This window comes from Ipomoea nil, unplaced genomic scaffold (assembly GCF_001879475.1).
Source record: "Ipomoea nil cultivar Tokyo-kokei standard unplaced genomic scaffold, Asagao_1.1 scaffold1101, whole genome shotgun sequence".
NCBI classification, from domain to species: Eukaryota; Viridiplantae; Streptophyta; class Magnoliopsida; order Solanales; family Convolvulaceae; genus Ipomoea; species Ipomoea nil.
The window spans coordinates 154,456-179,389 of NW_017617529.1; the positions used below are offsets into that span (position 1 = coordinate 154,456).

Sequence of the window (24,934 nt, forward strand, 5' to 3'; positions counted from 1 at the left end):
AGAAGAAGACTTGTAGTTGTAAGGGATGGGAATTGAGTGGAATACCATGTAGGCATGCTATATGTGCTATATGGATAAAGAATGGGAATGAGCCTGTTTATAACTATGTCCACCACACCTACTTGGTTGACAATTACTTGAAAACATATGAAGGGAGTATAAACCCCATGGCAAGGCCTTCAGAATGGCTTGTTAGTGATATGTGGCCACCTCTCCAACCTTTGTAGTTTATACACAGCAAAGGCTGGTAGGCCACGCAAGTTAAGGAAAAAATCGACAAGCAAGTGGTAATCAAGGATGGTGAGCATCTAAATTAATCCCATATCAAAATACATTGTAGTTTATGCAAGAAGGAAGATCATAATTGTAGATGGCAGTGGTAGTGGCAGTTGCAGTGGTAACTAAGGATGGTGAGCAAATTTGGTTTTTGATGCCCTAGTTTTTGAGTTGATTAATGGCAGTGGCGGACAACAGCAAGGTTTGCTCTACTAATATGCTAATATGCTATTATTTATGCATTGCTAATCTGGTTTGAACTACTAATATGTTAATCTGCTATAGGAGGAAGTGGAGCCAGTGGAGGCAGTGTACAACAGCACCAAGAACATGAAGAAATTAACCTACACACCCCCTCTACTCAGCTACTTATAGATGAGGATGATGACTATACTCAACCTTAGCCAGATAATCACAATACTCAACAAAGGATATTTCCACCAATGCTGCTAGCCGAGCATTGAATAAACATTCACTTGCCATTAATCATACAACACAATTCACTTGCTATAATAGAATTACCATAACCATTGCCAACTAACAAAATTAACCATTGCCAACTAAATTCATACAACACAATTCACTTGCTATAATAGAATTACCATAACCATTGCCAACTAAATTCATACAGCACAATTCACTGTCATAATAACATTACCATAACCACTGCTAACATTATACATTAATGGTAATTGTAGGATAACATCCTTATCTTACTAGAACCTACAACTTTTTCTATATAAACAAAAAAAATTCCAAAAAAAAAAAAAAAAAAAAAAAAAAAAAAAACCAACAGTATTACAACCATGAATATCAACCCCATGTAAATGTTCTTCATACTCGGTTCAACACGCATTAATCGAATTTCTTCAAGTTGCCCAATCAACCGTTCAATTTCTTGTTCGTTCTTGTTTATCCTCTTTAACAACAGCACGACAGTCTCCGAGCTCGCCCACCCCTACTATGGGCCATGCGGTGACCATGAGTTCACTCCCGTTACTCAAGGAACAGAGAGATGGAAGGATAGAGTGTATGTGATTCTCTCCCCCCGTTACTCAAGGAACGGAGAGATGGAAGGATGGAGTGTTTCTTGAGCATTGTATTATTTGCATGGATTTCTGGAGATAATGTATTGGACAAGTGATGAGGTTTGCTTACATGGAAAATGATAGACAATATAGAGATTGTTGCGAGATATGAATAGAGAGCAAATTAAACATGAGTGTTTAATCAGCTAAGGATAGATAAGAGAGAGAGAGAGAGCACGCTTAAGCTTGTACAACCGCTCTCAACGAAAGCACCATTGATGGAGAAAATTGATCCCGGGGTATGTATTTATACGGGTCAATAATCTCCCTAAGAAAATATGTATAATAAAATGGTTGCAGGGAATCATTAAATAAGAAATAAATAGGCATGACACAAGATATTTAACGTGGAAACCAATACGATGAAAACCACGAGCCTTTTTGGGCTAAGCCAAGCCGTAATCCACTAAGTTGTAGGTGTAGTACATGTACATATGTGGCCATGATCATGAAATATAAGGAAGAAGAAAGAATATATATGTAGAAGAGAAGGTTTTATGTTTGAGACTGGCGTGAGCTTCCTCTGTCTTCCTGAGCCTTTATATAATATCACCTTTCTGAAGTTGCAACCTCCCCTAATATTAAGGTCACGTAATGTTCCTATTTTCTTGTCCTGACTCTTTCTTCTCTGACTGCATCTTCCCTCATAAATAATAATAATAATAATATAGCACTATTATATTATTCCATCAGTGAGAGATTTGGGCTAAAATGACGACCTACTGAACGACAACCTTAAAGAGAAAAGAAATGGAAAATGATAAATTTGCCCCCACATTTAACGTCTACTTAACACCATCTCTAAGAGAGGACCACGAGTGGTTATTTTTAAAAAGACGAAGGACTACTCGTGGTTGTTTAAAAGTCGGATGACCAGGACTGGCATATGACCAATACTCAGAGGACCATTGGAGTTATTAACTCCTTATTGTACCAACATTTAAAATTACAAATTTTATTTGTGTTTGACATAATTTTTAATGAAATTAATAACATATTTTTGAATTGTCATTTCTCTAATTTTAGAAATATAAAAGAATAAAAATAAACTCAGTGATATTTAAATTAAGAAAAACGGATAATATTTTAAGATAAATCGAAAAAAATATATAACCAATAAAAAAGTACTTTTTTTAAAGGAAAATGATTACCATTAACTTAGTACGTCAAAGCTTAAAGCTTGATACACAGTGGAATAAGGAAAAGTAAACCACTCTATACAAATATACAATCTATCTTAGACATGACATTCCTAACTACTAAATGAGCTACCATATTTGCATATCGTTTAACATGTAAAAAAAACAAATATTTGTAAATTATTTTTCTCCAGACTTTGTTGTTTCTAGCTTGCCACAGGCTCCAGCTCACAAGATACATTTCTCATCGATCAATTTGCCCTATGAAATATTGAAATTAATCTCAACCCATTCTATAAATGAAATTACATTTGTCACTATTTTGCCCTTGATCTTTTTTGATAATTCCTTTTGTATCATTTTTATTTCTATATATTTATATATTTTATTAAATATTTAAATATAAATTGTATATTATTAAAAATAAATTATATCACTCGAAAGATCTTATCAAAACGATTAAAGCAAGATTAATATTGAATATATATTAATTAAGAATTAAATTACATAAAACATAATTAAAGTTTTAATTTATTAAATTACAACTATATATGTTATTATATTAAAATAACAAAAGTATTAATATAATTTTTTTTTTAATTTATGAGAATATAAATTATTTTAGTGTAAGAATAAAATATAGTGCAAATGGATTGAAGATGAAAAAAAAAATTGGTGTAAAAATATGTTGAAATATTCTTTTTAGTGTAAACTTTGGTGTAGAGGATTAAAGATGCTCTTAGAGCATCCACACTAGTGGATAATATTGGGATAATGTCATAACAATTATGTTGGGTGGGGTTAATAGCAAATGTGGAGTGGAGTTATTTGAGGAGATATTTGTCCTGCAAAACACAAAATAATGTCAGAAAAAAAAAAAAAAAAAAAAAAAAACAGCGCGCACAGCCAAGTGCCACACGGGCGCGTGCACTACACGCGCCCGTGTGGCGCGTCAGGCGCGCTGACAGCGCTGTCAGCGCGCCTGACAAAGGCTTTATTTATTTTTATTTTTTTTTTAAAATCAGTTTTCTATTATTTTTTTTTCTTTATTTCTCTCCCCTCCCACATTCTCTTTCCTAATCACTCTTACATTATCTCCTCATTCTCCCCAATTGATGTGGATGCTCTTAGGCCATCCACACTTGTGGATATTGTGGGGAGAATTCAGAATTAAATCTTCCCTTCATGAGATAATAGCTAGTGTGGACATGAGATAATTGAAAAATAATCTCCCTGCAAATGTAGGGAGATTGTCAGAAAAAAAAAAAAAAAAAAAAAAAAAAAAAAAAAAAAAGAGAAAGAAGAAGAAGCAAGGCTGTGCGCGTTCGCGCACAGCCTTGGGCAAAAGCCGGGCGCGTGCACTGCACGCGCCCGGAGGCGCGTCAGGCGCGCCTGACGCGTCTGACTACTTTCTTTTTTTTTTTAATTTTTTTTTTGTTTTGTTTTTTCTTTTTTTTTTTCTCTCCTCTCCCACACTCTCTTTCCTAATCACTCTTACATTATCTCCCCATTCTTCCCAACCAATGTGGATGCTCTTAGAATCTTAGCCATTTTGCAGTTCAATAACAGGTGGAAAAAAAAAAGGAAAAAAAAAGAGTATTTTATATTCTCAAATTTATCATATTGGCGCTAAAGAATTTTAATATTTAAAAACGAAAAAAACTCTGGCCTATTTATATTCGCAAATCGCAATATCCAAAATGGAATATAGTAAAAAGAAAATGAAGAAGTACAATCATAAGAATAATAGTACAATTCCTTAGTACAAGTTTTATTATTATATAAGAAAATTATAGATCTATAATTTAGGTTTGTCCTAATTCCTTCTCCATACCCTTCAATTTCTCTCTCTTCCCCCAAATCTCCGGCAGAGCAGCGAAGATGATGCACATGACCTTCTACTGGGGCAAAAACGTCACCGTTTTGTTCGATTTCTGGAAAACCGACTCGTGGACCAGCTACGCGCTCACCTTGATCGCCTGCTTCGTCTTCTCCGTCTTCTACCAGTTCATGGAGGACCGCCGTCTCCGCTTCAAGCTTGTTTCCTCTCTCGGCGCTGCAAAAAACAAGCCGGATTCCGTTGATACTCCGCTCCTCCTCGGCTCCGTCGTCGGCGGCGGATGGAAGGCGGCGAGATTCGCCGGAGCTCTGCTCTTCGGGGTCAACTCCGCCATCGGCTATCTCCTGATGCTGGCCGTCATGTCTTTCAACGCCGGCGTGTTTATCGCCGTCGTGGTGGGCCTCGGCGCTGGGTACCTGGTGTTTAGGAGCGGCGGCGACGAGGACGTGGTGGTGGTCGATAATCCCTGCGCCTGTGCCTGAATTTTGGCCCCACATGTTCATGGGTTTGTTGTTGTTGGTTAGGTGGGCCATTTGCCCATTTATGTATCAGTACCTACTTTCATACTTCAAATTCCTCAGGATAATGCAGATATATCTTTTTTTATTTTTTTTTATTTTTTTTATTTTTAAATTATAATGTGATTTTTGTGTGCACATAATCATGTAATGACATAAAAAGTGAGTAAACTAATGTGGTGTTTGGTTGAAAACTTTTGTTCTATACCGTGGATTTTGATATTGATTATCATTTACCATGTTTGTTTATTTACTTTTGTTACCGAAATCAAATCATTTATTAATTATAAAATTCATTATTCTTTTATTCTTATACTTTTCAACAATAAAATCAATAATAAGGGAGAAGAAACAGATCATGGTCATTTTTCAAAAAAAAAAAAAGCAAGAAAAAGATCATTGTCCATTTATTAAATTAAATATGAAATTTTAATATATATACAGTACGGTTAAAGCTTCTCGTGTGGTTGATGCACCTTAAATATTAACATCGTGCATTTTTAGTTTATAGCAATGACGCACCTTAAGTGATACAAAGGCACACCTTAAGTGTTAGAACAATGCACCAAATTTTGTTCAAAAGTTTTGTTATTGGGGTCTGAACTAGGAGTCACCCCTCAGCAGGTCTGAGCTAGGGGTCTGGGAGACGCCTTAGTTCAAAAGGGAGAAGGGTGGCGGGCAAGGAGTGCCCGTTACCCTTTGCCGCCTTCTATTCTGTTTCAAATTTGAAAATGAAACATGACACACCTTAAGCACAAAATTCACGCACCTTAAGCATAAAAATCAAGCATCTTAAGCACAAAGCCACGCACCTTAAGTTTCAACAACTACTCACATTAAGCATAAAACTCACGCACCTTAAATTTGACATAGATGCAAAAATTACCAAATTACCACTGAGTTTTTGTTTTTTATTTTTGTTTTTGTTTTTGTTTTTTTATTTTTATTATTTTTTTTTAAATTTAGGTAATCCTAGACGTTGATTTAAGCAAGATCAATGGCTCAGATTTAATCGCACAACTGCACCTGGGCGCACCAACCACATTTGAACCTATATATATATATATATATATATATATATATATATATATATATATATATATATATATATATATATATATATATATATATATAATTTTAATTAATTATTTATTTATTTATTTATTTATTTTGATTCTAATTTCTAGTTACTACAAAATAAAGTGACTCTTTTTACTTAAATCCATTATCACTAATAAGTATTTGATATCATTACTAAGCGTTTGATTTTCATTACTATTTCAATTCTAATGTTTGAAATCACTTATCATTATTAATTATTTGATTCCTATTAATATTTTGATTTCAATGCTTGAATCAAACACACCATTATCAAGTATTTAATTCCAATTATTATTTGGATTCTAATGTTTGAACCAAACACAATCATGCTAACCTGCAGCGAAGTTGAGTAGCCTCCTGAATTAATGTAAATATTTGTGAGTCACTTTAATTAAGTCATACCTACATCACCTACATCCCATTAATAAAGGTAAATGAACATCACTTATTAGTATCCCTTAGTTCTCTATTATTGACCAAATGTTGCATTAGATACATATTTATATTCAACAGGCAGTTCCAACATTTTTCATGGAAAATGTTTTTCTAAAAGTGAAGGAAAATGATGTTTTATGTTGTTTGGTTGGATGGAAAATATTTTTCATTGAAAAAAGTTTTCATTGAGAATGAGGAAAACAAATTCCTAGCACATCCTAGGTATTTTGTTTTCCATGGAAAACTAATATGACAATTTTAGCCTTATTATTATTTATTAATTACTCTTATTATTATTATATTATTATTGTTGTGTAGGGTTATATTTGTCATTATACACATTATTCCTTACCATTCCAAACTCAACCAAACAATGGAATTCATATTCCCAGTAATTTCTTTTCCACCAACCAAACAATGGAATCTATTTTCTTGGAATTTATTTTCCATGGAATTTCAATTCCATTTCCCTTCAAATATTTTCCAGCGAACCAAACGAGGCTAATAGTTTTCAAAAAATTATGTCAAAATATAAATATTGTATAAAAAAATACATTTAAAATGTTATTTAAAAAAATGACATGCGTTGTGCATATGTAGATGTAAAAATATTCACTAAACTTTTGATATCAACTTCTTCGAAAATCTCATTTTCAATTGAAATTAAAGCTAGTCCAGTAGTCTCTCTTACAATATACTTGATCATAGGTAAGATTTGAACCATTTTAACTTTTTTTTTTAAACAATTTTTTTTTTTTTTTTTTTTTTTTTTTTTTTGCAGAGGCAACCGTAATTGAGATAGTCAATAATATTTGATATGCAATGGTAGCATTTGGAAAACAACCCATCTACTCACTGCTCATATCTTTTCTTTTGATAAAATCTCTCTAAGAAATTTTAGTTCAATATACAATTCATTTCCTCAATATCGCCAAACTGTTCATCTTTCTTAGGAACTGCTTCTAAACAAATGCATCAAGACTTCAAATCCATAACACACATCAATTGTAACTTGTCAGAATTAAACAAAAAAAAAATATCAAAAGTTCCTTCGTATACTTCATATTGCTCAAAACTCTGAGTCAATGAAACAATAGCTTGATATACAATGTATAAAAAATAATGAACACTACAAGTTTCCTCTGGTGGTAATGAAGTGTTATCAACACTCATCAAATTTTCTTTTTCTACAATTTTTTCGCTTTTGAGGAAACACCGGTTCAATTTCTAATTTAGTGGCAATTTCCTTTGTAATATCCATGACACTAGAAAAACCATTTTCTCTATAATTCTTGAAGAAAGAAACTAACCCTTTAATTTGATTACCAACTATATCAAGAAGCATATCTTTTGTTTGTAAATGTTTGCTAACTAAATTAACCGCATATAAGATTTCAAACCAAATGATTATGGCTAACAAAAATTCAAAGTTACTAAGTTCATTTGTAGCTAATGAACTTGCATCACTTTGAATTTTAGGATCAATGTTTGTATCTGACACTTGAAGTAGGGCTTCTCGAATATCACCGATGATTTGATACCTAATTGCTTTAACACTTCCACACGACTTTTTCACCGAGTAGATGACAATGGCTTAAGAGTTAGATTGGTACATTACTTTTCAAAATATGCTACATCTTTTTGGAATTAGTGAATATTGTATAAATATGTTGCATTACTCCAAAGAAATCCCTTGCTCTGCCATAACTATTTGTAACGTCACACAAAGTCAAGTTAAGACTATGGCTACCACAAGGGGTATAAAATGCTCTACGATTTACTTCCAATAGTCTTTATTTATTTTTTTATTTTTTATACACCTTGATGTCTCTCTCTCATATTTGGCACATTGTCATAACCTTGACCCCTTACATCCATATCAAGATCAAGTGATATCAACACATTTTGTAATACTTCAAAAAGACCTTGGCCAGTAGTTTCATTCGCAACCAAGAATTCCAGTAAGAACTCTTCTATTTTAATTAGATATGTTGATATGTCAACACATATTAAAATCAAAGACATTTGTTGTTGGTGACTAAGATTAAAAGTATAATCTAATATCACAGAAAAATATTGTGCTTCCTTGATTTTTTTGATGACCTTTGTTTTAACCGAGCAAGCATAAGTTCCAATTTATTTTGGTAGCAAGCAAGGTGTTATCCTTATATAAAACAAGGAAGCATATTCTACTCCTACATACTAACCTTCTAGTATATGCAATGATCTAAGGAATTTTCAACAAAACAAAATAAAGAAAGACCCCGTTGAACTTAATATACCATTGACATGAAACTTATTTAAAATCGTATATGGATTTTCTTAGCTTGCAAACCAAATGCTCACCACCTCGATCTAGAAGAGAAACCTTGAGGTTGTTTCAAATAAACTTCATATTCTAGATCATTAAAGAGATTAAAATCGTTTTCACATTCATCTATTGAAACTTAAGGTTAAAGTGTGCAAATACAACCAAAATAACTCGACAGAATCTTACTTCGTCACAGGAGAAAGGTCTATATGTAATCGATTCATTCTTTCTAAGTAAATCCCTTAGCAACAAGTCTAGTCTTTGTATCTCTACATGCTGCCCAATGATGTTATTTTAGTCTTACAAACACATTTACACACAATAGCCTTGGCCCCATTAGGTGACTCCACAAAGTCCCAAATTCCATAACTTTTTCAATCAATTTATTTCATCTTTCATGACTTCAAACCATAAATTATATTGTTCACAATTTTTGACTTATGAAAATGTTTCGAGATAATTTTTGACTCCAATGTCAAATTCTTATAGATATAACACATAGTAACAAGGAAATGTTGAGCATCTTACTTGAGTAAATTGTTTTAACATTGGATGATCGACACCTTGAGAGGTTGCGAGACAAGTACCTCTTTAAAAACTAGGGGTAGTTCTTGAATTGGTTCGACCTATATCATTTTAGGAATTTGTGATAAACCTTGAATCAATTCATCCCTTTGGTTAGGAAACGGGTCCAGGAAATTGCAGTAGTTCCTAGGCTGGTTTATCCAATGGTCGATTTTTAGTAGTTTTTCAAATCTTAATAGTGAGTTGTACAATAGCAAATGAGAAAGCAAGGGTGATATGTACAAATATCATCCCACTAGATGATTATGACCAAAAGCAAGAACTAAGTCCTTAAATCAATTTTTTTAACGAATCGAGTCATCTTCAAGAAACTTAACATTCCTTGATTTTACAATCCTAGTAGTATGTGATGGACAATAAAACCTTCATATAACCTTAGATGATTGACATCTAACAATTATTATTATTATTATTATTATTATTATTATTATTATTATTATTATTATTATTATTATTATTATTATTATTATTATTATTATTGTTATTGTTATTGTTATTGTTATTGTTATTGTTATTGTTATTGTTATTGTTATTGTATGTTATTGTTATTGTTATTGTTATGTGATCGAATTGAGCATCCAAGTCAACAAAATATACTGATGTGGCATTCCAATTATCTTTAACCTCAAGGTTACATGTGATAACATGTCAAATTGGGCTAATTGTACCTTTTTATTAGTTTAGGTATGTAATTGAAGTTGAGTTTTTTCTAATTTTATGAATTAATTACACTTTCATAAATAATTCAAGGATATATTTGACCCTTATTCCTAAATAATATACTCCGTAATACATTCTCACAAAAATTTGACTGGGTTTCAACTTTCAAGCTAAGGTCAAAGAATAAAACTACCAGAAATTATACTACTCCTAAATATGTACTTCGCGCCATCAAATTCTTCCATTCCCATTCTCACAACTAGGAGCATGGACGGAGCCAAAGGGGGAAGGGGGTCAGCTGTCCCCCTCACCCCACCCAGGAGCGGAGGCACCCTCCCCCCCCACCAAAAAAAAAATTCTTTTATTACTACTGTAATTTTTTTTTTTTTTGTGGCCCCCCATGGCCCCATCAAAATATTTGCCCCCCTCAAATTAAAACAAAGCAATTAAACTTCTTGTTGTTATGAATTTAATAATAATAATATATAATATCTAATAACAGCAGCAGGATGGAGATAAAAGAAGGAGATGGATATTTACATATATATATATTCATTCGTATCTTTTACAGGGAGAATGGAGATGATATTTATAGGATTGATGAAGAGATTAAATAAACCGCAGGCAAGTTGAATGGCGAGAACGAAGCAAATCGTTCGGAAATCAACCAGAGGCAAGTAGAATTTGAAGTATTATTGTAATTCTAGGAAGAAGAAATCAAGTGGAATGCAATTATTGCTTTTTTAAGAAAAAAAAACCATCCAAACTAGTGCAGATCGCCCTCGTCGAGTTCGCCGCACCGCTGCTTCATATGCTCGGCTTCCTCTGCTCTTTCTTCGAAATTCTTTTTCTCTTCATCCAGTTTTTTTTTTTTTTTTTTTTTTTTTTTTTTTTTTTTTTAATTTCTCATAAATTTCGATATTGTTCCATCGTTGTCTTCCTCAATTTATATCTGCATCCCTTTCTGGGCGCCATTGAAATAAATCCAAGGAGAATTATGGATACTATGAACGGGAGAAGGAAACTCTGAGCCTGTTGATTGTGCGGCTTACACTGTAGGTAATTTCTCTTTTAATTTTCAAGCTGCAAGTCTATAGATAACTTTTTTATTCTTTTATTCTTTAAAGCTTTGGTTTTTATTATTTTTTTTTATCTCAACTAAAAGCCTAAGCTAATAGTTGGATACACATTAATAGATATATGCTCACACGCCCCCTCACGTGTACGGTGGATTCCAACCAACACGTGGACCGGTAAACCGTAGTCGCTTATGAGTGGCATTGAGATTCAAACCCATGCCCTTTGGTCTGGCGCAGATACCAAATTGAAGCATGTGCTCCATCTCAACTAAAAGCCTAAGCTAATAGTTGGATACACATTAATAGATATATGCTCACAGAGAAGGATTCATTAGTCCTCACCACAACAAAAAGTCTAGGTATTGTAGTTAAATGGTAGCTAAATCAACTCTTAGAGTGTAGTAGTGTACTACTATATGCTTTTACTACTAAGGAAAATGAAATACATTGCAATCATTGGCCCCCCGCATCAACAAATCCTAGCTCCGCCTCTGACCCCACCCCTACCCCATATATAATCTTTGTATGTATATATGTATATATAGTACATGTTTGAGTATTAGTATATAAAAACTGTTAATTGTCAATAAGGAGTTAGATTAGTTGGTAGGGCATGTGTTTAGTTATACTAAAGGTTAAAGGTTTGAATCTTATGGGTGTCAATATAATTTTACAGTTTTTTTTAATAGTTTTTTTAATATTTAATACACACACACATACATATATTCAAATTATTTTATCAAATTAATTATGTTTCATATTTTGTTATGAATATTTTTATAAAGTTTCGATGCGTTTTATTTTTTGCTCATATCCAATAATCTTTACACCTATATTTCTTAGGTAATTTATTTAATTTATTTATTTTTTAAATATCTCTTTTATTTTAATGTTTCACCTTTATTGGAAATTTTTTTTTTTATCTAGGAGTATAAACAAATCAAATACTTTAAATTGGATTCATGCTTCGAATAAATCTAATACAAATCCAAATTCGAAGACATATTTCGATTCAAAGTTTTTGTAAATACAAATACGAATCAGAGTATGCTCGATTCCACTAATATTCATATATATATATATATATATATATATATATATATATATATATATATATAAATTAAAAGTTAAAAAAAATCAAGTTATGCATTTCGAATTCGAATATGCGAGTTAAATCGAATATATTCGAATAATATAATCGAATCAAATACGAATAAAATTTGATATTCAAATATTTAACGTGTACTAATAGCTCTCGATATAGTAAAATTTGAATAGAATAATTAAGTATTTAACTCGATTCGATTCGTTTACATCCCTACCCACAACATCAACTTATTTTCCTAAAGTTGCGGAAATAAGAATAGCTTGAGATAAGACAAATTATATCGTGCACCGCGGTGCGTAATCAATTATGCAACGCGCATCAAAACAACGTCGTTTTATTTAATGAAAATAAACGGCATCCGTTTCTCGCTGTTCCGCAAAAAGTAACTCTATTCTTCAGTTTCATTTTGTATACACTGCAGTTTCAGTTCAACACAACTACAGTTTCATTTTGATATAACTACAGTTTCATTCAATATTTATAAACTCAAATATGTGAAAATGTTATTTAATTTTATTTTATATATACTATAGTTTCATTAAAACACAATTACATGATCATTTCGATATAATTATAGTTTCATAGTATAATATACACTCAAATATGTGAAATGTTATTCAGTTTCATTTTATATACACTACAATTTCATTTCACCACAACTACAATATCATTTTGATATAACTGCAGTTTCATTTGACAATATAAAAATAATACGTGAGACAGTGTCGATTTAGATACACTAGTGTCGCTTCGTTAACACTAACAGCGTGCCGTTTCTTTACTTAAAAAAACGGCATCATTTTAACCGTGGTGTACGTGTACCGCAGTCCACGATATAACGAATTAACGATGCTTGAGATAATGGACCCGGAGAGTGTTGTCTTGGCAGGCTAATGGGTTGTGTAGTGCCTTAATCCAGCTGTCCAAGTCCTTTTAGATCAAGTAAACACTGATCTTTTATTGTGATTAATTATTAGTTTATTCTTGCTTCAAAATATTAAACTCCATCAAATAATAATAATAATAAAACAAATAGATTAATTACAAGTCTACAACTGCGATGACGCAATGACAGAATTGTATTATTCAATAGATAATTACAATAGGCATTGAACCAACAAGTCGCTTTGGCCGAGTGGTTAAGGCGTGTGCCTGCTAAGTACATGGGGTTTCCCCGCGAGAGTTCGAATCTCTCAGGCGACGGATAATTTTCATATCTAAGGTGATGCAGTCCTGTGGTCTGTTATAAACTCCTTTCATTCCATAGTGGTTACCGTAAACATACTTTTTAAGAAAAATGGAGAATTTATTTGTATTCTTTTACCCCTAAAAAATGTTCACACATATTAATTATTAATGAGAATGTCATACAAAACATTTAGTTGTATTACAATAATAGTAATATTGTTAGCAAGCAAAATTATTGTTTTGAATTTATTTCAAAGAAACTGGCGATATTTTGAAGCATATCTATACCAAATCTATATAGGGGAGAGTTTTGGTTATACCTTTAAAAAATATAGAGTTCAAGTGTTGAAAATTTTTAACAAAAATGACATTGTAAGTCGTTATTTTGTGGTATAAATATGAGTGGAGTCTACTTTTGATTTGGTTGGGTCAAAGTGGATTTGTATTTTTCTAAATGAAGATGAAGAAATTGATATATTGTATGTTCAAAATGGATAATGAATAAACAAAAAATTGATTATATTTTTAAAGTATACCCATTTGAGTTGGAAGAAATCTTTGTCCACATTGAAACATGGAAGTGAGTTTGCACTAATATGAATACAGCTCTGTTTAAAGAGGAGCTTGAATTATATAGTATAAATGTTGTTTGCATACGACCTCATGCTTTTCGTAGAAGCAACGGAAAATCAGGGGCGTGTCATTATGGATTATCTGGGTAACTTTTCCAGAAAATCTGGGCTCACCATTAATGTCTCTAAATCCAACATCTTCTGGAGTCCGAACACGAGTATGGGAATCAAAAGGGAGATTAAGAGGATGACGGGGATTTCTGTCTCGGATAATTTGGGTAACTATCTTGGTGATCCTATCCTCCATAAACGTGTTTCTAAACAGACCTTTGGGTATATTCTAGAAGGTATGAAGCGCATGTTAGACTAAAATATCACATGCATAATCTTATATGTGATAATAGGATCGTACTAACCTCCGGCCATAGTTCTTCTTACGGTTGAGCGATCCGGACTGCTGCAGAGATGATAAGTGCTTTGTCTCTCACTTTACTCAGCTCTCTCTAGATGGTGTATGAGGTATGTAATGTGAGCAGTGAGAGGACTAGTGACCTTATATAACCACTGGCCATCATTGTGGTTGATTGTCTTTAGGTCTCCTAAACCCTAACCAGACTCCTAATCATAATGGTAGTCTAGCTATTAGGTTATTAGTGTTGCACCACATATCAAATACTGAATATTATCATAACTTATCCTAATGTTATAATAATAGTAACGGATAAACTTACATTCTCCCACTTGGTGCAAGCACTACCACTCAATAACAGAAAAACACCAACCATAATGATATGTTCTCATTAGCACGAGTAGTACCCATTATGATCAAATGCAAACTGCCATTGAGCACTTAATTAGGAAACAAAACCCAACGAAATAAACCCTATGTTTATTCCAAGTCCCCGAAGTACATTTTCTCATCAATATAAAGTAAATGAAGGTGTACACACTTAATTGAGAAAATGTCTGAATGCTAAAGAATTTTATTAAAACTGAATGTATATATACAAATTACAAATTGGGCGAAAGTCCCATTTTCTGAATCAGATCCTTGAACTTAAATGGTGGCATGCCTTTAGTCAAGGGATCTGCTAACATCAACTCAGTATGAATGTGTTCAATGAATACAACTTTATTTTTGACACGCTCCCTAATTGCTAAGAACTTGATGTCGATGTGCTTAGTTCGACTTCCACTTTTGTCGTTCTTAGCTAGGAAGACTGCAGCTGAGTTGTCACAGTAGACTTTCAATGGCTTAGATATAGAACCCATAATTCTAAGCCCAGAGATAAAATTCTTTAGCCAAACACCCTGTGAAGTAGCCTCGAAACAGGAAATGAACTCGGCTTCCATGGTAGAAGTAGCTATTAAGGACTGTTTAACACTTCTCCATGAGATAGCCCCACCGGCCATAATGAAGACGCACCCTGAAGTTGATTTTCGAGAATCAACACAGCCAGCAAAGTCCGCGTCTGAATAACCGACAAGATCTAAATTGTCCGTCTGCCTAAACCCAAGCTTGTAACCTTTGGTTCCTTTGAGATACCTTAGAACCTTCTTTACAGCTCTCCAATGGTCCAACCCCGGATTGTGTTGGTAACGCCCTAGCATTCCAACCGCAAAAGCAATATCCGGCCTCGTACAGACTTGAATATATCCAAGACATCCAACTGCTGCAGCATAAGGGATGTTCTCCATGGATTCCTTCTCCAAATCATTTTTCGGACATTGGTCCAAACTGAATCTATCCCCCTTAGATATGGGAGCAGCGTTCGGTGAACAATTTTGCATATGAAATCTCTCTAAAACTTTGTTTATATAGGTTTCTTGAGATAAACCCAGTATACCTCGGGACCTATCTCTCTGAATTTTAATGCCAATAACATAAGAGACATCACCCATATCCTTCATATCAAAGTTTTTAGAAAGAAATTGTTTCACATCACGAAGCATCCCCTTATCATTGGTGGCAAGTAAGATGTCATCCACATATAAAACAAGAAAGCAAATTTTACTCCCACTCACCTTCTGGTATATACAGTTATCTGAGGGATTTTCAACAAAACCAAATGAAGAAATTACCCCATCGAATTTGAGATGCCATTGACGGGAGGCTTGTTTTAAACCGTATATGGATTTCTTAAGCTTACATACTAAATGCTCACCACCCCTAGAAGAGAAACCTTCAGGTTGCTTCATGTAAACCTCCTCTTCTAGATCACCATTTAGGAAAGCGGTTTTCACATCCATTTGTTGCAACTCAAGATTAAAATGTGCAACTAATGCCAGAATGACCCGAAGTGAATCTTTCTTTGATACAGGAGAAAAAGTCTCCTTGTAATCGATTCCTTCTTTTTGAGTAAATCCCTTGGCAACAAGCCGGGCCTTGTATCTCTCAATGTTGCCTAATGAGTTTCTTTTAGTCTTAAAAACCCATTTACAGCCAATGGCCTTGGCCCCATTAGGCAACTCAACGAGATCCCAAACTCCATTGTCCTTCATGGAATTCATTTCATCTTTCATGGCTTCTAACCATAAGTCAGACTGTGCACAATTTGTGGCTTGAGAGAATGTTTCAGGATCATCTTCAGCCCCTATGTCAGATTCTTGTAGATACGAAACATAATAACTAGGAACTGCTGATCGCCTTACCCGAGTAGACCGTCTTAAGGTTGGACCCTCATCACCTTGTACAGGCTGCGGGGCAACTACCTCTTCAGGAACTGGTGGCAGTTCTTGAATCGGTTCAGTCTGCATCGGCTCAGAATCTTGCTGTATATCCTGAGTTGGTTCAACCATTGGTTCGAAATCTAGTTCAGGCGGTTGCTGCAAGTCCTGAACTGGTTCTTCCAAAGGCTGATCCTCAACAGTTTGTGGAATCTCAACGGTAGGTGGTATATCTGCAGGCATAACTAAAGGAGCACTGCGAATAAGTACAACCCCACCAGATGACATAGAAGGTTGAGAGTCAATATGATCGAAGGAAGGAACTAAGTCCTTAAACCGATCACTCCCACTAATCAAGTCATCTTCAAGAAATTTAGCATTCCTTGATTCCACTATCCTAGTAGTATGAGATGGACAATAGAACCTATAACCCTTAGAAGATTGTGCATATCCAATAAAGAAAGCACTAATCGTCCTTGGATCAAGTTTCTTCTCGTGTGGGTTATATATCCTCACCTCAGACGGACATCCCCAAACACGCATATGTTGCAAACTCGGTTTCCAACCTTTGAATAACTCAAACGGTGTCTTAGGGACAGCCTTGGTTGGAACACGGTTTAATATATACGTTGCCGTCTTAAGCGCTTCATCCCACAACGACTTAGGAAGCTTAGAGTTGCTAAGCATACTCCGCACCATATCCAGAAGGGTCCGGTTTCTTCTTTCAGCTACACCATTTTGGTCCGGAGAACCAGGCATGGTGTATTGGGCAACAATCCCATGCTCTTGAAGAAACTTAGCAAAGGGACCAGGTGCTTGTCCATTCTCAGTATATCTACCATAGTATTCACCACCCCTATCAGACCTAACTATGTGTATTTTCCTGTTACATTGGTTTTCAACTTCAGCTTTAAATGATTTAAAGGCATCCAATGCTTCATGTTTATGATGAAGTAAATACACATAGGAAAATCTTGAGAAGTCATCAATAAAGGTGATGAAATATTTCTGACCAGGTATTGTCATATCAGGACAACATATGTCAGTATGAATAATTTCCAACAACGTTGAACTTCTATTGGCACCTTTCTTTGACTTGTTTGTCTGCTTACCCTTAATGCAGTCAACGCAAGTCTCAAAGTCAGTATAGTCTAGAGTATAAAGTACTCCATCCTTTACCAACCTTTTAATACGCTCAAGGGAGATATGACCTAATCTCCGATGCCACAACATTGAGGAATTGTCGTTAATACTACACCGTTTGGTGCCGTTTTGAACATGTAAAGAATTGTAAACTGAATCATTCTTTAATTTAAGACGGAAAAGACCATTAGACAATGTACCAGAACCAACACAAGTAGAATAACGAAATAACTTGAAATCATTGGCATTAAATTCAAAAGAATATCCGAAGGGTACAAGTCTAGATACTGAAACTAAGTTCCTAGAAAAACTAGGAACATAAAAAGTCTTTTCTAATGTCAATACAAAGCCATTGTCCAAAACTAAATTGCAAACTCCGACAGCTTCTACTGGTGACGCAATCTTGTTTCCAGAGAAGATGCTACACTCAGTTCCCTTTGGCTGTCTCAGTTTTGTCATATCCTGCAAAGAGTTTGCAATGTGGATTGTTGAACCAGAGTCAACCCACCAGGAATTAGTATTAACTTCTGACATGTTAGATTCGAAACAAACGAAAGAAGATGAAATGTTACCTTTTTGGGACATCCATTTCTGAAATTTGATACAATCTTTCTTCATGTGTCCCTTCTTTTTGCAAAAGAAACACTTTTGTATCTTCTTAATGTCTGCTTTCGGGGTTAGTTTCTCCTTAGCAGCTATGGTAAGTCCCTTAGGGTTTCCAGACTTTCTTTTAGGCCTTGTTGTGGCCATAAAAGCACTTTCCCCAAGCTCAGTTACAAGTCGCGTTTCCTCTTGAGTACACATGGTAATCAATTGATTGATAGACCATTCATCCTTATGTGTATTATAGGCAATTTTAAACGCGCTATATTCCTGAGATAGGGTATTTAGTGCAAAGTGCACCACAAAGGCATTTGGAAGAATAATTTTCAACTTCTTCAATTGTGCCGCAATGTCCCTGAGTTCCATGATGTGTTTCCGCGTTCCCTTGACAGTGGAAAGACGCATATTGATAAACTTCATTATCAGGGTACTTGCCAGAGATTTGTTCGCGTCAACAAATTGATCATCGATGGCCTTGAGTAATGGCTCAATGTCCTCAATATCATCGACGGGACCACGAATCTCTCTGGCAATTTTAGACTCAATGAGGAATACGCCTAAGCGATTGGCTGTTGCCCATCGCTCGTATAGCGTTTTTTGTTCCTCAGTGCTTTACGCAGTAAGCTCAGCAGGCTTCTTATTGCGAAGAGCATAATCAAACCCCAATATTCCTAAATTCAATAGAACAGCGTCTTTCCACTCTTTGTGATTGTCATAATTAAGGATAGGAATATCAATTGTTATTGATTGAGTGATTGGAAGAGTGACTGTAAAAGAAAAATTGAAAGCTTGGTTAGAATATTTTCGAGGCACAAAATTAGAGAGAGATACTGAAGTACACAATATTACCAATGTAAAATTATGCAAAAGATAAATTCGGATGCCATAAAAATTGCCTGTGGGCTAAATTTTTACGCATAATGAATTTACCAAAACTGAATGGTGGAAACGAAATGGGTACGATTTTAATTTTTCCACCCTTAATGACAAAACTACCAAAACTATATGCCGATACATAATCCCTGTGGGCAAATTATGATCATAGTATGGTATTTCATCCTAATTCACCCTACAAATATAACAAAATTGCCTGTGGGCTAAATTTTGCCATATCACGCAGAGTGAATTACAATATTCTTGCATTAACTTTATGTGAGTAAAACTTAATATGTAATTTTGGAAAAATTAAAGATGCTGTGGCTACTCTTTAATTAACCAAAGAACATAATCACATTAGCAAGAAAACCTAATAATCAAACAGATTAAACCAAAATATGATAGACAATCCTTAGGTATACTCCCAGGAAAGTTGGTCGAGACGAAGCTCGGTTAAATACCAACTCCTTAGACAGAGTAGCGTCGCAAGGGGACTAGTAGCAACAAGGCTTTTAAGCCAGGGCCATAGAACTAGTATTCCTCCCCAAGAAACTTCCCTAATTCATGTGTTCTCATTTTTGAAGTAAAATCGTTTGAGAGATCTAAAGAGTAGTTTCACCTATGGATAAGGCTTTGAATAGGGTAAAACTACGAATTGTTTATGTACTTAATGTGCTTTAGGAACTTTATAAAACACGAGTGGAGTAATAACTGAAGGTTGAGTAATAATATGCATAATCTAACCTGAAAGGCACTAATTCACCTAAAAGGCACTAATTCAGGCATAGCATATAATTCAGACCTAAAAGGCTCTAAATTTTTCTTAATGAACATGCTTTTCTATAGGCATATAATTATAACAATCAAATAATTATTGCAATAAAGAGATAAATAGCATGCTCAGATTATGCATATTACTCACAAATACTCCACAATTAAATTGCAACACTTAATACAATTTAAACTGAAAAACATTATTAAATTAAAAATTCAACTGAAAAATTAAAACTGAACAATTATTCAAAGTTGAATAATAATTTAATAATAGACTTAATAAAAAAAAAATTTCAATTGGATAATTTAATTAGAAGAAGTCCGAATATGATGAAAATGTTAATCTGAATGAATTGATGTAGACAAAATATCAATTCAGGTTTGACCCAAAACTATAACAGGCCCAATTTAAAAAAAAAAATTACAATTTTTTTTTTCTTAGTGAGCCCAGGTCTAGCCCAAATTGGGCCAGACCTGGCCCATTAACATAACATCATCATCTTCTTCAATTTTCTAACGTAAGCAGTAGCAGTAACGAACAGACCAGCAACAGGAAACCGGCGACAACAACAACCAAAGGACGCCGGAAGGAGAGCAGACAGTAGCACCGTCGCTGGGAAACCCAGCGCAGACGCCGCCTGACCGCCAACCAACGCCAACGCCGTTCGCCGGCCGACTGAACCCTGTACGTCGTCGTCGCTCCATCACCGGAAAAATGAAGCTCCATCGTCGACGGTACTGAAGGAAGAATGACCAGATTAGTTTTTATGTAAACTTCCGGCGTTCTCCTCCGTCAACGATGAGCCGCCAGCGACGTACTCAAGACCGGCGAACCTCATCCGGTAGAAACGGCGAAACAGTGGCAAAAATCCAAAATTTGATTTTTTTTTTTTTTTAATTAATTCTTAATGCGGAAAATTATTTTCAGCAGTCCAGAAAATTTAATTGCATACTCAAGAATATTTACACATGTATCTCAATTATATAACAAAATATATAAATGTGCAAACATTTAAGCAATTAAAAAAAAACTAGGCAGAGATTATTTATGGCGACTGATACCAACTGTTAGACTAAAATATCACATGCATAATCTTATATGTGATAATAGGATCGTACTAACCTCCGGCCATAGTTCTTCTTACGGTTGAGCGATCCGGACTGCTGCAGAGATGATAAGTGCTTTGTCTCTCACTTTACTCAGCTCTCTCTAGATGGTGTATGAGGTATGTAATGTGAGCAGTGAGAGGACTAGTGACCTTATATAACCACTGGCCATCATTGTGGTTGATTGTCTTTAGGTCTCCTAAACCCTAACCAGACTCCTAATCATAATGGTAGTCTAGCTATTAGGTTATTAGTGTTGCACCACATATCAAATACTGAATATTATCATAACTTATCCTAATGTTATAATAATAGTAACGGATAAACTTACAGCGCAAGTTGGCAAATTGGAAGGCGAACATGCTCAGTCTCACTGGTCGTCTGACTTTAGTTCAATCTGTCATTTCCTCTATGCCGGTTTACTCCATGCAAGTTTTCAAACTCTCGATTGGGGTGAGAAACGAAATTGATAAGGTCTGTAGAGGTTTCCTGTGGGGAGATTCTGAACAGAGGAAAAAACCTCACCTGGTTGATTGGAAGGAAGTATGTAAACCGAAGAGTGCAGGAGGGTTGGGCCTCAAAAGGTGTTTTGATTTCAATGATGCCCTTTTGGCAAAAATTGCATGGCAAATGAACACTTGCAACGATTGAACTAGCTTAAAAAGGGTCTACGCCTTACAAAGGATAGGGGCTTAAAAAGGGTTATCTTTGGGATAGTTATGCTGTGCATCCGTATGCATCATGCATGGTGCATACAGATGCAAAAACGACGTCGTTTTATTAAAAATGCGCGTTTCCCCTTGAAAAAAATTCAGGTTCGATTTCCAGCAACAGCATTATGTTGTTCATTCATTCTGGAATTTTAGTTCATAGATTATGGAATTTTAGTTCATTGATTCTGGAATTATAGTTCATCGATTCTGGAATTGTAGTTCATCGATTCTGAAATTTTAGTTCATAGATTCTGGAATTTTAGTTCATTCATTCTGGAATTTTTAGTTCATAGATTAGATTCTGGAATTTTAGTTCATCGATTCTGGAATTATAGTTCATCGATTTTGGAATTTTAGTTCATATGTTGTTGCTAGGAATCGAACCTGAATTTTTTTTTTTAAGGGGAGACACGCATTTTTAATAAAACGACGTCGTTTTTGCATCCGTATGCACCATGCATGGTGCATATGGATGCACAGCATAATTTGCCTTATCTTTGAGCTTGACTTTGAATTGGTTGTAGCGGTAATGAGAAGGGACAAAGATGTTGAGGAGTGCTCCTCGATTCTTCTTCAAGACTGCAGATTCTTGTCCATTGGTTTTGAGGCCGTGATTTTCCAACACACCTTGCGCGAAGAAAATAAATGTGCTGACCACCTGACTAATATGGGGCAAGCTGTTGATTGGGGTACCACCTGGTTAGACTTGCCGCCTAGTCACTTAGATTCTCTTCTTGCGGCAGACGCTTATGGTGCTAGTGTTGTTAGAGTTTGGTAACTAGTCTTCTCCCATTGTTAACGGGTCTTACTTCACAAAATAAATAAATAAATAAATATTCTCTCTTTCACGTAAGAGGGGGTGGGGATGAGGGTGCAAATCAAATCTCATAATGAACCTGATTGGCAACCGATGCAGGTTATATTATGCCAACTATTCAAAGAATTTTTCCACCTAATTAGAACATCTTTCGGCCACTTGTGACCGAGAAGCACTTTTTGGCTATAACCAAGAAGTGAAGGCCACTTCTCGGTTGACGTCGAGAGGTGGTTTTCACTTCTTGGTGTAACGTTCTGGAATGCATTAATTCTGATCAGGTTTAGGAATTAATTTTGATTAATTTCAATTTAAAATTTTAAGAATTAACATGTGTAACCTTTGTGTTATTTCTAGATTAAATGATATGTTATGTAGTTACGTACTGATTTTATATATCAGTGTTAATGACATGGTTAATACTAATTTTACCATCCTCTCCTATATAGCATGTTGTTTGAGAAGATGATGCTATGATTAATGGTAATTTGATCATCCTCTCCTATATATATAGTGTGGTGTTTGAGAAGATGATTTGCACACTTACAAAAATATATTAGCAAAATATTTAAATTAGAGAAAATAATGGGAAATGCAGCGATGTGTGTTATTACATTAGTGACTTCAAGGACCTTGCTTTAATTATATTGGTTTGCAGGCTTTCTTCTTTTTACTGTCATCGAACTCGTCTTCTTAGTCCTCCTCGTATTCGTTTTCCACATAGTTGAATTCCCTGCTTTCCATTTCCAAAGCAGAGGAGCTTGCTCCGATCCGTTGCCTTGATCATGCTCGTAGGCACAGCTACTCGTTGTGCCACTTGCTCTTCTAGGGCCTCTTTTCTTGCCCCAGAACTGGCCGAAGCCGGTGTAGTAATATAATTTATATGGATTGGAGGAGAATTCATTGCAATTTCAAAGTAAGAAATAGTGAAGAAAGAAAAGAGAAGAAGCAAAAGACTAAATTGTCCTCATTATTTTACACATTAAATTTTTTTTGGCTACTTCTTGCCCGCAATTTAACTGAAGGGATTGAAATTAAAAAAAATAAAATAAAATTGAATAGTTGTGTGAGTCAAATTGATAGTTTTTAAACTCATGGATCCCAGTTAACAATACCTCAATAGTCATAAGACCAAAAATGAAATTTTCTCAGGTTTTCATAAAGGGTCGGGCAGGCACGAATGCAAACCCTTTGTATTCCTGTGCTGCGGCGCACTCGACAGGGAACATATAGCGAAAAAGATCCAAGGATATCGGGACGTTCATGGAATGGCACCGAAGAATAAAGGCAATTATTATGGGATGGGAAGATGGGAGAATATTACCCGAAACAAATTGATAGTGATTCAAGATCTCATTGAGTAGCAGGTGCAAAGGAAATCGAAGGCCAATGGTGAGATATCCCTAGGCCCACCGGGGGGGGGGGGGTGTGTGTGGACGGATATCCCTAGGCTAAGGATCGAGTCAGGCATGTTGCGTAACTGCGTTTGGTGTTCAAAGGTTGCGGCAGGTGCTGGGAGGGAGATTGTTGGGCGTCGACTGGGTTGACCAAGTTCAGTTCCTGCTCGATATGAGACGTGATGTTTTGGCTTACCATAGAGAGATGTGGTTAAATGGTTAATGTCTACCTACTTATCACAAATTGGTTATAAGTAGGATATGACAACCAAATAGCCAAAGAACTCTGTAATTAAGCGTGCTTGACCCCTGCATAATATCAGGCCCGACCCTGGGCAAGGGCAGGCTGGGCCCTTGCCCAAGGCCCACGCTTGGAAAGGACCCACCACCACATCCCACTATGCTTTATATATACTACAGAATTATTGTATAGGTAGTTAATATACGTCCATGTGACTAATGTTGCGGTTAGCTTGATTGGTAAAGTTCTTCGTTTTCATGTAGTAGGTGGAGTGGTCAAACCTCTATATGTACATACATTTCGAATTTTGACTCCTAGATATATTATTCCGCTTACGAGATTTATTATATTAAATTTGCGACTCCAAGATGAATATAGATATATGTTAATTTTCGACTGCAAGATGAATTTTGATATATGTTAATTTTCGACTCCAAGATGAATTTAGAAATATTATTATGTAGTAATAAAGTTGTTCTTTATGGAATTTATTTCTATTTTAATTTGTATTATTTTATTAAATTTGTAACTTTGTGATTTTTTTAACTTTTTTTTTATATATAATTATAGTGAAATTTATAATATAGATTGGTTTGTGATTCATATCAGATTTTGAGTCTATTTCAATTCGAGTAATTTATTATTTATATTTAGAATACGTGTTATTTTGTGAATTTTATAACGAGTATAATGTATATG

General features: G+C 34.8%; 1 protein-coding gene and 1 non-coding gene across 2 annotated transcripts; both read left to right on the forward strand.

The window, feature by feature from the left end:
• The first annotated feature begins 4,267 nt into the window (after positions 1-4,267).
• On the forward strand, positions 4,268-4,929 carry LOC109183135 (copper transporter 5.1-like). Its single transcript, XM_019333322.1, has one exon. It carries the CDS (start codon positions 4,385-4,387, stop codon positions 4,823-4,825), a length of 441 nt encoding a protein of 146 aa, XP_019188867.1. The 5' UTR covers positions 4,268-4,384; the 3' UTR covers positions 4,826-4,929.
• An 8,332-nt stretch (positions 4,930-13,261) lies between these two features.
• Positions 13,262-13,343, forward strand: TRNAS-GCU. The gene has a single exon. It is a non-coding gene; the product is annotated as a tRNA-Ser (tRNA).
• Positions 13,344-24,934: the final 11,591 nt, after the last annotated feature.

Bases quoted from the DNA above. Each gene is read 5' to 3' on its own strand.
- LOC109183135 (XM_019333322.1), top strand. From the start codon at position 4,385: ATGATGCACATGACCTTCTACTGGGGCAAAAACGTCACCGTTTTGTTC.